Here is a 13,064-nt window from a genome sequence, read left to right as displayed (position 1 = left end):
GTACCGGAAATGTCAAGGGTGACATTTCTCACAGGACGGAAGTGAACGAAGACATGTGTTAGCATATCTTATGCTGCACGTCTTTATAGTTTAGCACTGTTATATCTATGTATTAGTTCGCGGATTAAGAATATAATGGCGGCGTTGGGTTGCCGGTTTCTGTTTCAGCGGGGAACTCGGCTCATTTTTCCGAGTGTAGCAGCTGAAAGGTAAGGATGCTAAGTGGTTACTTGTGGAAGAAGTAGTAACGGGTTCGCTGTGAAGCTGAGCTTTTCCCTAGCAATGAGTAGTTGATATTATTTTCTTATTAAACGAAGAGTTAGGGCCAGCTTATTTGTCTGTGCTTGCTGGAGACAAGATGGGAGTTTCATTTTTTTTCTTGAAAAATAACTGATAGCGTGTAGTTTGCGCTTTTACCTGCTAACCATGCTAAAACCTTGTCAAAGAGATGTATCTAACTCTGAAGTAGTGTGACATTGAGCGTCTCCTTGTTCTACATGAGAACTCACAAATAATGTGGTGACTTTTACGGAGAAGAAACCTATCCCAAAGTATAATCATTACCTAATGACATTAATCCCCAAACTGCCCTTGTACATTCGTGGACCAGAGGGTAGCAGCATACCTGCTATACAGCATTTGTTTTGCTTAGTACATTCAAAATCTTTGGCTGCCTGGGTCAGCAGCAACAAGACAAAATTCTGTGCAAACTGTTTGGTGAACAGATTTAACAGCAGTGGAAAGAGGATCTCCAGAAAATAACAGAACCGTAACATTCATTTTTAAAAATTACACGCATCTGAACGAATAGGCTTGGCTTGTTTTGTAGCATTTTTTTCTTCATATGGAATATGAACTTAGCCCAAAATATGAGGATATGTGTGTTTGGCAATGAATGCTTTGTTGTAAGTTGCAACAGTGCTTCTTGGCAATAAACCTTATACAGTAACCATAATTACTGTATAAAATCATTGCCAATAAGCATTGTTACAACAAGAAATAATCAACCAAACAGAAACTTACTTTCGTCTTGTTCACAGTTTCTGTATGTTGCTGTTTGCCAGGCACAAAAATATATTTCTAGCTGTCTCCTTGCAATGGGGTGGGCACTCGTTAATGTTCAGACACTAAAATTATTTCCTACATGGGTACTTGGCAGTGGTAGTTTGGAATAAAACCTCAGTTGGCAATTGGCACAACGTTTCATTTGAGGTGTTAGATATGATGCTGGAGATTGAGGCAGGACTGGTGAAGTTAATTTAAAAAGGAAATGTGAAGGACATGTGACTATTGTGCCACCAGATTTAATACTCCGAACACAAACAGATGTCCTGTGCCACATCCCAGGCAGATTTGTTCACCATATGAGATGAAAATGTAAGACAAAAAGTCAGTCAATATTTGAGATTATCAGTAAAGAGTATGTTTACAATTTTAAATGCAAGTACAGCTACTAGCACAATAAAAAAAAAATCCAATTGTATTATGTTTAGCCTCAGGGTAATGTGAGCTACTTGTATTCAGAAACAGTCCTGTAACTATAACTACCTCCCAGGAGATAAACCTATAAGCCAGCAACATGAAAAAGGGCATTACACAGCATCTTACAGCTTGTGTAGGAGAGACCACAGTTTCTGATCAATTCTCTATTCACAACTAGTTTGTTATTACTGTCAGGTATGGCTTGTTTAGAAGGAGAGAACCTATTTTCCTCTACAAATAAACAAGGCACCAGGACTAAGTCTTTTAAATAGATGTCATTTTTGGTAGACAAAACCCAAACCAGCTGTCAGGCACGGTGTTGGAGGGGTGGTGAGTTTGGCTTGTTTTGCAGCCATATGACCAGGACACCTTGCTTTTTTCAGATAGTTTAGGTGCTGCCACTGCAAAGGCCCAGTCCCTTCTGAGCTTCTGACTTGTATTTGCAAAGGAGGAGTTGGTCAGTTGACCTGATTACACTATACAGAAAATGATTACTTGGATTACTATGGTTTCTGCAATTTAACTTGATTTTTGTAAAATAAATGTCATCACATGTGATGTGGTGTTAATCTGAGGTTGAATTTACTTCATTTTATGAGCTGATAAGGATCACCTGGTTTATTTAGTATTACATTTATTTAAAATTTGTTCTGGTTGGTAAAACCTTGTAGTTGAAAGAGTGTTTTTCCTTTTCAAATGAATGTACATTTTATTTTCCTGACAGGAACAAAAAGAAACCAGATACCTTCATATTTCTTGTCTGACTCACATTCAGATTTGTGTTATCTGTTATGCTCCTTTCTGCTTCTCATTTAGAAGATTTTGAAACTTCTATGTGGCAGGACCTTGGAGCATGCAGTATTATTAAGCGAAAGCATCAGCAAGAGCTTTTGTTTGTTTGCCTGCAATAGGGATCGTTGGCGTGAAGCTATTATATTGTTCACTGTTTGCTTTCCTAGAAAAAAGTTGTTAAAAGTGTCAGAAAAGGTCCTAAATATTGTGACAGAAATGCTCAGATGGAAAAAGTGTAACACAAGTTTTTTGTTTTTTTTTCTTCTTTTTGTGCATTTACTTCCCACAAGGTTTCAGAACAAGACTTTACTTTTAGGGAGACTTCACCAGAGCGCTTCTCCAAGATTTTGTCAGTCACTTATATTTACAAGGTTGTCAGCTGCAAATATGAGCACTTTTACTTTGCTGTGGACATTTCTTATTGTATTGCATCAATTTAGTGGTTGTCACTAATGTTCTGATTCAGAATAGGCGCTACTGCAAAAAAAAAGAAAAAAGTGGAAACCAATTTTTTTTTTTTACGTGAGCTTTGAAAGGCTGTCATGATTGGAAATGTAATTGCAGATGCTTTTATGGTTTTGAACAGTGTTGTTTGATATTTAAAGAAGGCAAGTTAACAGATAAATACAGCTGTGGAAAACAAAGCTTTTATTTGTGCAATTTTGTCCTGTAGTTTTGATTGGAAACAATTCTCTAATTTCTCCTCTGTTTTAGTCCTGCTCAGTTGTTGGGTTGTATCAGAACGGTAAAGACGACAACATGGTCAGACGAACACCTCACAGAAGACAACCAGAAGTACATGAGAAACATCACAGCAGAGGAATACAGAACACAGACAGCTGAAAAGCTTAACCCTCTCAAAGATGAGCCATGGCCTCGGCATGAGTGGACAGAGGGTGGGTGCCAAGATTAGTGAGAGCGGTGTCCATCACAAGCCGTCTTCCTGTTGACTGAGAGCACATTTATTGCCCTTTCATCTGTCCTCTCTCTAGGTAGTCGAAGAGTTGGGTTAGTTGCTGTCAAGTTGGGGATGGCTCCCATCTGGACAAAAACAGGAGAAAGACATTCAGTCACCATGTTACAGGTAACACAGATAGATACACCAGTTTATTTTCTAAGTTTTGTAGCCAGATATCCTGCAGGCATTCTTCAAGAATGATAAGCATTAATGTTTGCAATCTAAATTGAAATGACCAACAGGTCAAAGAAAAAAAGCAGTCAAATAAATTGCTTTGTCCTGTAGAGTATGATGGAAGAATAGGAATTGTTGAACACCATTCAGATCTCAAACGCAGTCTTTGATCTTGCATTTGAAATACTTCATTATTACATAAGAAACCTCTCCTCCATTACAACAAGGTGTGAACAGACTGAAGTCAGGTTTATTCACATCACGTTTTTATCTCATTGAATATTCTGTCAGTAAAGTAAATTGAGAGAAAATCATGGCTGCACTCACTCTTTCCTGAACACGACTGACTATTGTGGGAATCGTAAGAAAAATATTATTTCAGTGCTATGTTCATGTTAACAGTCGGAGATCTCAGTGAGCCATCAACGGATCCTAGAAATAGGTTTATGCATACTAATTTATTAAAATAGACTGAACCAAGGACAATGGATGTTGGAAAAGTAACAAAAAAATGTGGGCACAGTTCTTTGTGCTCCACTCAACTGTTTCACCAGTGCTGCCTTTTTGGAGGGTGGTTCTGAAAATCCTTGAAGGATGGCTCAAACAGTCCACTGCTCAGTGATAGCCTTCGTGTGCTACCGGACCTTATTAGAGCAGAGTTTGGATTGACAGTAACACGTTTTCCTGAGGCAATCAGGCTTATTCTGGGCTACATCCTGCAAGTTAGCATGTACAAGATGGCTTGAAGACAGCTGCCTTGAAGAGTAAAATCAACACCAGGCTACAGGCTGCCCTAGAGGCCGGAAGTAAAGGTGCAACATCCCAGAGAGTGCACCAGTGGCCAGATATGTGTTCTTAAGTGTGTATGCTTATACATATGTGTATATTTTACAGTTTTTGAAGTCCTGAGATTTTTTGTATGACAGCTGTCTTTTAAGTTTTTTTTTTTTTTTGCTTCCTTAATCAACCATTTATTTTTTTAAATAAAGTAAAATTAATATGAAATTTCTATGAACAAAAATCACGAACAATTAGAGTAATCTTTTCATTTTGCCATCTTTTCTTGTTATCAGTCAAAGCCACAAAGAAAGTAATATCCCCCCCTTTGCAAGAGTGGCCTCTTCTTCACTTTTGTCATATTTACTCATTTCCTTTGCAGCTGAACCAGCACTAATATGTGCAAAATGAAAAGTAGGAAATTGAATTTTGCCTTCTTGGGGTAGAAGTACTGCCACCACTTTGCCTTTTTTAATGTTTTATATAAACTAAATACAGGACAGGTCCAGTTATTGTTTTGGAAAAGTAACTTTTTATGTACCTTTTTTTCTTTCACTATTGCATATAGATAACGATGTATGTCTCAGACGATTTTCTTGCAAAGTCTGATTTTATACTATATGTCTTTGATGTCATTCTATTGTAGCAGACAAAAAAATATTGTGCTAGGTTATTAACCCTGTGGATGGATATTCTTTACGACAGCGACTTCCACCTAATTGTTTATGCATTTATGTTGCCGCTTTGTAGGACCAGACTGTGCACCAAAACCTGCAATCAGACCATCTTTTAATTAAACGCTGTGCTAACATTGTGTCTCTTATTATTAATGAAGTAAGCTTTATTGCATTTATTCCCAGGTGCAAGACTGCCATGTTATAAAGCACCTGTGCAAAGAAGAATATGATGGACATACTGCTGCTCTTATTGTCGGGGGGAAAAATGTATCGCCATTCCATGTAAGTAATTGTAAATCATTTTTAGCTTTAACATGTGTGTTAATTTTGCATGTGTCAAAAATGCCTGTAAAGTTGAAGTTTCTACTCTTTATCCAGGTTTTCTTTTGGATCAGTTTGTAAGGCTCAGTATTATTGAAAAAGTTATTCTAACTCTCACATTCTAGTTTGTATCTACTCTGAAAATGATGCAATGATGGAAAGCTGAAATAGCCTGGGCTTTCAATCAGGAATGCATTTGAATTTAATTCATTCCCATTTGGTACCTTCAATGAGCTCCTACAGTGTCTTTGGAGTTCTTCAGTGTGATCAGGGAGATTTTGTGCATATAGAAACATCTGCAGAGTTATGAAACCCAACCCGAAATGCCTCACTTGTAGTGCAGATCTTTTGTTGTTACTCGTCTTCATCACCATGTCCCACGTTTGTATGAAGCCCAACTGACAGATTGTTTGGCATGACCACAAGTTTTGAGTCACATTCTGCTATTTTAGTAATTCACAAGGGGCCACGTCTCCTGCTTGTAAATGTCTCGACAACGCGGAGAACACACCAAATGTTCAGCTGTTGACTGCAACAGTCTTGATTCACCCCTAGTGTCAGCAGAACAGAAGATCCAGTTGATTACAACAGTAGTAAAGTCATTGCTGCTAGCACATTGCATGGCTAATGGGCCTAGCATTATCACTAGCTTCAACTGCATGTCCACAGGTTAACATATGTGAAAATGCTAAGAGTCCTCATAAAATAAAATGTCATATTAAAGAATATTTGGTTATTTTGTTGTGAAGACTAAGAAAAGAGGACTCATCCTGCAAATCCTTTCCCAGATTTCTAATGTAGGCTGATGTCATGGGCAGTAGGCAGCTCTGGCCAATCAGAGCTTCCCTAACATGCTTACAGGAAAAGCATAAATGTCTAGAAGAAACCACTTTGCAGTAATATAAAATCAGAAGGTAGTTTTTTAGCATGTCATGATGGTGCACTCACATAAAGGGCTACACCAGTACTACATTTACTGGGAATATTACCCTCCCTTTTCTAAAAAAAAAATAATAAGAATTAAAATAATTTAATGTGCTTCCTGATATTATATGTATACATCTTTTTAGTAAAAATAAAACATCATAGCAAGAATGAAAAAATGAAGGTGTAATTTATTCACCGGGTCTAGATGGATGCCTGACAGTTCAGTGTTTCACTTGTCAAGTTGTTTTAAAGCCTTCTCACACAGCCACATCACTCTTTAGTCGAAGGCAGAGTTTGTTGGAGGGAGAAGCTTTGGCAGACTGATTTTCAGTCAACAGAAGGGAAGAGGGAGAGTTAGTAGTGACTGGAGGCGCTGAGATGAGAGTGAGAAAAGTGAAAGCAAATGTCAGACGCTCACTGCCAAGATAACATGCGTATGCTTACAAGTGTGTGTGTTTGGCTCCCATGAAGTTATAACAGGCTCTGAGTTTATTTAAAAAAAAAAAAAAAAAAAAAAAAAAAAAAGTCAAACTGTTGCTCACAGCTTTTTCTTCTTTTTACCCACAACTATCAAACTCTTTCCATCACGGTGATTCACAGAGGTCTGAACAGAAAGTAGAGATGTTCAGGGAGGCAGGAGTACCTCCAAAACAGAAAACCACCACCTTTAAAGTTTCTGATAATGCCATTATCAAGCCAGGTAAGAAGAATGCTAACTCACAGCTCTTCCCATGCCAAACACAGATTCTTCTTATCTTCTTTTAACTCTGGTACAAGATTTCTTACGTAGTCTTGTTTCTTGTGTGTCAAGGCACTCCTCTGTATGCAGCACATTTCCGTCCAGGCCAGTATGTGGACGTCACTGCCAAGTCGTAAGTTCTGTTCTGCCAGGTTTTTCTCTCCTTTCTGCGACATCGTTTTGGCCTTTCTTTTGTACTTCTTGCTCTTCTGAGCATCAAGATCATATTTTGTAGTTGGATGACTTTCTCTCTAGCCCCCGAAGCAGCAAGAAATAATATCATGCACTTCTTAGACACGAGTTTGTATGCTTACATTAATTGCTTTTTTGTGCAGCATTGGTAAGGGTTTCCAAGGTGTAATGAAGAGGTGGGGATTTAAAGGTCAGCCAGCCAGCCATGGTCAAACCAAAACTCATCGCAGACCAGGAGGTTCTGGTCCAGGGGTAAGACGTGACATGCACATACTGTGAAATCCATGCCAAATACAAACAGTTGGCTTCCTATAATCCATTAATATGAGCATGTGTGGTATTCTTCATCTCCCTTTAGGATCCAGCCAAAGTTTTCAAGGGGAAGAAGATGCCTGGCCAAATGGGCAACGTTTACGTCACGGCATACGGGCTGAAGGTAGCTGCAGATTCAAACACATTCTTGGTTTTAAACTTGAGTGTCCTTGACTCCTGTTGCAGTATAATTTGCCTCTTTAAAAATGCCTCTTCACACATGTGGCTTAGTAAGCTGTCTCATGTGTACTTTATATTGCTCTAAACACCTGTGCCTTAATTAAAATACAGAGGCGTTGCAATAACTATATTATCTATTATATATTATATTCTGGCAGCTATTTTTTACTTTATCTTATTTACCATGTTGTAGCTACGTTATATTTTGTCTTATCTATGTTGTTGCAATTATTCCCTTCTGTTCTATTCTATTCTATTGTATTCTGTCTTACAGATATGGAGGGTCAATACCAAGTTTAATGTGCTGTATGTTCACGGTTCTGTCCCTGGTCATAGGAACTGTGTGCTGAAGGTAAAAATTAAATACACACAAAGTAGAGTGTGAAGTAGCTGGTTGACTCCAGCATGCTTAGTGACCTTGCACCTGCAAAACACCATCACACCTGCAGGACGGTGCGATTCATCTTCATTGACACTGTGCTGGATCAGCAGTGTGTGTTTGTGTGTTTTCAGTGTGGGAATGGAAGCGTAATGATGTTAGTAATATCTGCAGCATCCATCTCCATACTCGGCATGTAGCGCTTGCCTCATGAGTGTGTGAGTGCTGCATACACACAGGTTATTATTTGTTTTGGGGACAAGCAATAATGAATACAAATACTCTTTACATCTCATCAATCCCAGCCCTCTCTCTCTCTCGCTCTCTCTCTCGCTCTCGCTCTCTCTTACACACATATAAAACTATTCCCTTTAGATTATATTGCCCCAAGTGCTATATATGCAGGTTAATAATGTTTGTCCATTGTTTGTTTTCATTATTGTGAGGCACATCACTGTCAGCTATTTATTGAGGAACCACCGTGGTTTATTGATTACATTTTAAACTGCGGCTAACCTAAAAGAAGGTTTTCTATGAATTTCTTTATTTACATTTTTATAACCAAGTCAATTACTGAAGGATTTGGCCCAGTGGCTGTAAGGCTGTTTGATATGGCCTAAAAAAGAAAACCTTTAGTTTTTTTTTCATCAAACTCCATTTAATAGATTTTTTTTTGTCTTTAGGACAACAACCTAAAAGTAACATAAAGAAAACAAATTATTTTTTATTTTCATCTTAAGAATAAAATGAAACCTCCATTAATAAATGATTTGTTAAGCTGAGAGCTCTGAAAATGATTTGACTTAAATGATGAGACGAGCTGTACCAATGTGGTCCATCACAGTCATTTACAATTTACAATCTTGGTCACGCTTGCCAGCATGTTGCTGTGTGAAACAAAAGGAGGATGAAAGGCAAAGCCTAAACTACCACAGTCAAATTTTTCTTAAAGAATTGTCCCAAGCCACAAATGGAATTGATTGATCTAATCATTTTATTCCCCAGCACGATGGTGAGGAGAGGGTGTCTTGAGGATGTGAACAGAGAAAAATTGATATGAATTCTATACTTAATGTTAGCCATCAAATCTGTCAGACTCAAATTGGGCTCTTTATGAATAGAGGATTATCTCAGCTAAGTTTCTTTCTTTTTCTTAATTTGTCATGCAGATTACCATCTAATTGACATTAGCATATTTATTGCATAAATTATATATAAGTAATGAAAAAGAAAATCTGTTTATGGTTCACAGCTGTAGCTTCCTCCATGTGTCACTTATTAAACACAATAAATTGCACAGAGCAGCATATGGGAAACTTTGAAATTAGGCTCTCTGGGATTGATCCCCATTTGTCTGCTCTTTTTTTTCTCTGAGGAGGACATAAACAGACTGGGCATTATCAATCCTCTTGAAGAATGCCGATGCGCCTCCTCTCCCCATGTACATTAATTTTCTTTCATCATCACTAGCAGCCAGCTGTTTCTCATTCTTCAAGATGGCAGCACAAGCTAGCTTGACAGTTTCCAGCAGTGATGCAGCGGTTACAGTTTTCTTATTTGATTGTGATTTCTTTAGTCTTTAAAAGTATCAAGAGCAAACTTGTGCAGTAAAATTAAAAAAATGTTCTTTATATGTAATCGACAACATGAAGTGTTGCAGTTTACAGGACAGGAAATAACTGCAGTATATCCCATTTTTATCAAAGTTGGGATAAACTGCAGCGGCTGCTGCTCCTTTGTCGTTTTGGATCCCTCACTTCTCTCACAGTCACCTGCAGAGTCCAGTATAATCAGTTCTGCTTAGGACAGCTTGTTTTGGTGAATATCAGACTGTAGGGTTGTTAGGCTGCTGTGTCTGAAAATAATGTTTCGCATGTGGGTTATTGATCGAGAAGTTTGAGTCTGTGAACCATGTACAGGGCGTCTCATGCTGAGGGGGAGAAGGGCTAGTTTGTGTGTAAATAATTTGGCCTTCCTGAGGTTTTTACTCGATGAATGACTATTGCAGAGGATGTGATTTGACAGAGTGGGAGAGATCGACTGATGCGTGAGCTACATTGATTTCTGGAGCTGGCAGCGAACTACTGTTAATTCATTAACTTGTTTCAATAGGTTTGGGCTGTTTTCAAGGATAAAAGGGAATTTGCAGATTTGGTGCTATTTTTCTTGCATTCTCAGGGTTTTTTCTGCTGTCAGTATAAAATGAATTTGCAGCAGTGTAACGAATCAGTGACCTGTGAGCATGACTTGAAGCCTCGTTTTTACGTGCTATCAGTTTCTTAGTACAATCTCACCGTGTCAGTCTCTGCACTGACAAGCTGATGGATGATTGTGCCACAATTTGACTCACAGCATCTTCTGTATTTCTCAAAAGCCATCCGAAAAGTGCTTCTATTTTCATGTTAAAACAAGCTGTGTTTGCATGTTTCTGGTCCTTATATCAATGGCACTGGAATTTATCTTCATCCCTCTCAAAGTAGCCCAAAAAATCAGCAAAACCAAAACATGGAAATAATTTAGCTGTGTGTGAGATAGAGTATGAAAGAAATTTGTCAGGATGGTTTCTTTTCTACTTTTGGCCATTATCAACAGTAACAACGTAACGTTATGAACAGCCTTTGAACTGTGATGTGCTTGTGCAGGCTTAACAAGTATTGCCCCTCATAAAATGTCTCGTTGACCTTGATAACCTAACGATATTGTCTGTTGAATAGTTTTTTGAAAGGGAATCATATGTAGTCTATTAAGAAAAAACTAAGAAAATATGCCTTCTATCAATCATTCGGGCTGAACTAATTTCCCAGCGCAGTTTAAACTTATTTTGATAGAACCTATAAAACTGTCATGAAAGCATCTTGCAGCTTGTACATCTGAGACAACTTATCACTGCATCTCTGAACATCTGACAAGTATTGCTTGTAAATATCAGGTGGTCTATAATAAGCTTCAAGATTTAAGACTTTCAATCAGTATTTCATTGACCAGCACTATTTTTATTTTTTATTTTTTTTCTTAAGACCCTCATTGGCAAAACAAAGATAATAGAAGAGCTACTTTTACCACAAAACACAAAATGCATATTATAATAAATCATAAGCATATTATCTGACTGCCCATTTTTCTTAGAATTTCATCATGTGTTCATCTTATATTATATCAGATTCATCATATTCCTCAGTTGCTACATCACTTGGTGTCCGTCTGATTTTGGATAACAATATGAAGTACTTTCAAACAAGTATTTTCTAAATGATCTTAAGTGCCTGCATTTTAATTAAAATCATTAGCTGCCACACAGACCACATATTAAAAGTTAGCGAGCTCTGCAATAAGTAACACTCCTCTAATTCATTAAGTAAGAATGAGTTATTTTCCTGGCATGTTTCCAGTGTGAATGCAGCTTCAGCCTTAGTTAGCTTAGGAGAGAGTCAGTATTTTTTTGTCTGATGTCATGCATGGAGAAACACAGCAGACACATTGTCACCTGACTACATGATGACCACGAGCAAGTTTAAACAGAATTTCTTTGAGGATGATGCTCTCCCAAGCTTTCAAATGTTTATCACTGTGCTTGTTTCTCTATTAAAATACAACTTTTAACACTGGTTTGTTATGTCAGATATTCAAACTAACTATTAAAGTCCATGAAAATTATTGCTACTTAAAATCTTTTGGGGGTCTTCACATAATCAAGGTCAGTTTTTAGATAAAAGAATTTCTGATACTGGTTTGTTTCAGCTTTAATGTGTAACTGTGTTTGTGATGCAGGTGAGAGACACTGTGATGCCAAACAGGAGCTCCACTCTGCTCAACCCTCCTTTTCCCACCTACTTTACCGAAGAGGAGACCGACCTGGATGAAGACCTGTACGACGAAAACTTGTTTGTTCACACAGAGCAATCATTAACACTGACCTGACCAATGACTCCCTCAGATGTAATTCTTACCCGAGCATCCTAACTATATCTGTACGCTATAATAAAGAGTAATTCATAAGAATGTCTTGATTTTGTGTGTTTGTGTTTGAGGCAGAGATACAGTGGCTCAAAGCCTGGCTGTTTGATAGAAACGGTTATTACTGTCCCTTTCCTCTGAAACCATGGTAACTGTAGGAGTGATGTCACTGGAGGATCCCCAAGCAGAGAGAAAGAGGGAGAGAAAAAGACAATGAAAAAACAGAGGCAGATATGGTGAAGAAATGTGTAATATCTATGCAGGGTAGAGGAGAGGAAGAGGTGGTGAGCTGGATACAATAAGTGAAAGAGTGAGGGGAATGCAGACAGAAGAGGGAAGGGGTGAATTGGGCATAAAGCATAGAAGCAGATACAAAAGAGTAGAAGAGGGAGGAAAGGGAGGGAGGAGCTGGTGAAGGTGTGGAGGGCATCTAAAGAGGGCAGAGAGGGAGAGGCAGGAATGAAGGCTGACAAAGGTTGACATTTGTGCATAAGAGGATAAATGAGGACATTAATATTGCAGGAAGAACTGCTGTGCGCTTAAGCCTGTTTGTGTGTTTATGTTCAGCAGTATTTAAATGAGAGACTGTTTGGGGATGATAAATACCCATTGCTGCTTTGTGGGTATCTCTTGTTTTTTGGATGAATGGAACGGTAATTAATTAATCTGAATCATGTCCTTTTAGCTGTTTAAGTGTTGTTTTGAAAGAACTTATTCTCAGAGGCGTGCATGTGAATCAGTCCCACTTTTCTGGCCTCTGCTCTATGTCTGCAATGTAATTGACAGCGGCAGTAACGAGGCTTTTGTTGGAAATACTGACACGATGCAGAGAGGCCTCACAGGATAGCCTGCAACAACTGTGGACGCACACAGCATCGATGCCTGCTCCCTAATTGAAACAGCACACAGCAGCTTGCTGCCCGAAATGTGAAACATGAAGTGGTAGGCTCTCATTTGGAAATAAAGATGTTCAGTGATGAGGCAGTTTGTGGCAAGCTCCATCCTAACATGCTATAGCTTGTAGGTCTATAAGGCAGCAGTGGGGCTTTGAAATGGTAATATCGTTTGAAAGTCCTGCACATCATCAGGCTCCTGTGGGGGTGGACGAGAGGGAGGGTGAAATTGGAGGTGGGTGGGTAGGTGGGTGGTGGGGGGGTTGCTCTGTGTTATAGCACCAGAGCAGAAATCAAAGACTGTCCT

General features: G+C 38.5%; 1 protein-coding gene across 1 annotated transcript; it reads left to right on the top strand.

Moving 5' to 3' along the window:
- Nucleotides 1–11: 11 nt before the first annotated feature.
- Nucleotides 12–11,909, top strand: mrpl3 (mitochondrial ribosomal protein L3). Its single transcript, XM_041967015.1, has 10 exons — nt 12–209; nt 2,989–3,170; nt 3,267–3,358; nt 5,044–5,142; nt 6,709–6,808; nt 6,920–6,980; nt 7,183–7,291; nt 7,398–7,475; nt 7,806–7,883; nt 11,679–11,909. The coding sequence occupies exons 1-10, from the start codon at nt 136–138 to the stop codon at nt 11,826–11,828; spliced, it is 1,023 nt and encodes a 340-aa protein (XP_041822949.1). The 5' UTR covers nt 12–135; the 3' UTR covers nt 11,829–11,909.
- The last annotated feature ends 1,155 nt before the right edge of the window (nt 11,910–13,064 follow it).

Source organism: Melanotaenia boesemani, chromosome 17 (assembly GCF_017639745.1).
Source record: "Melanotaenia boesemani isolate fMelBoe1 chromosome 17, fMelBoe1.pri, whole genome shotgun sequence".
NCBI classification, from domain to species: Eukaryota; Metazoa; Chordata; class Actinopteri; order Atheriniformes; family Melanotaeniidae; genus Melanotaenia; species Melanotaenia boesemani.
Note: the sequence above shows the minus strand (reverse complement) of the source record. Positions and strands in the feature narration are given on the sequence as shown.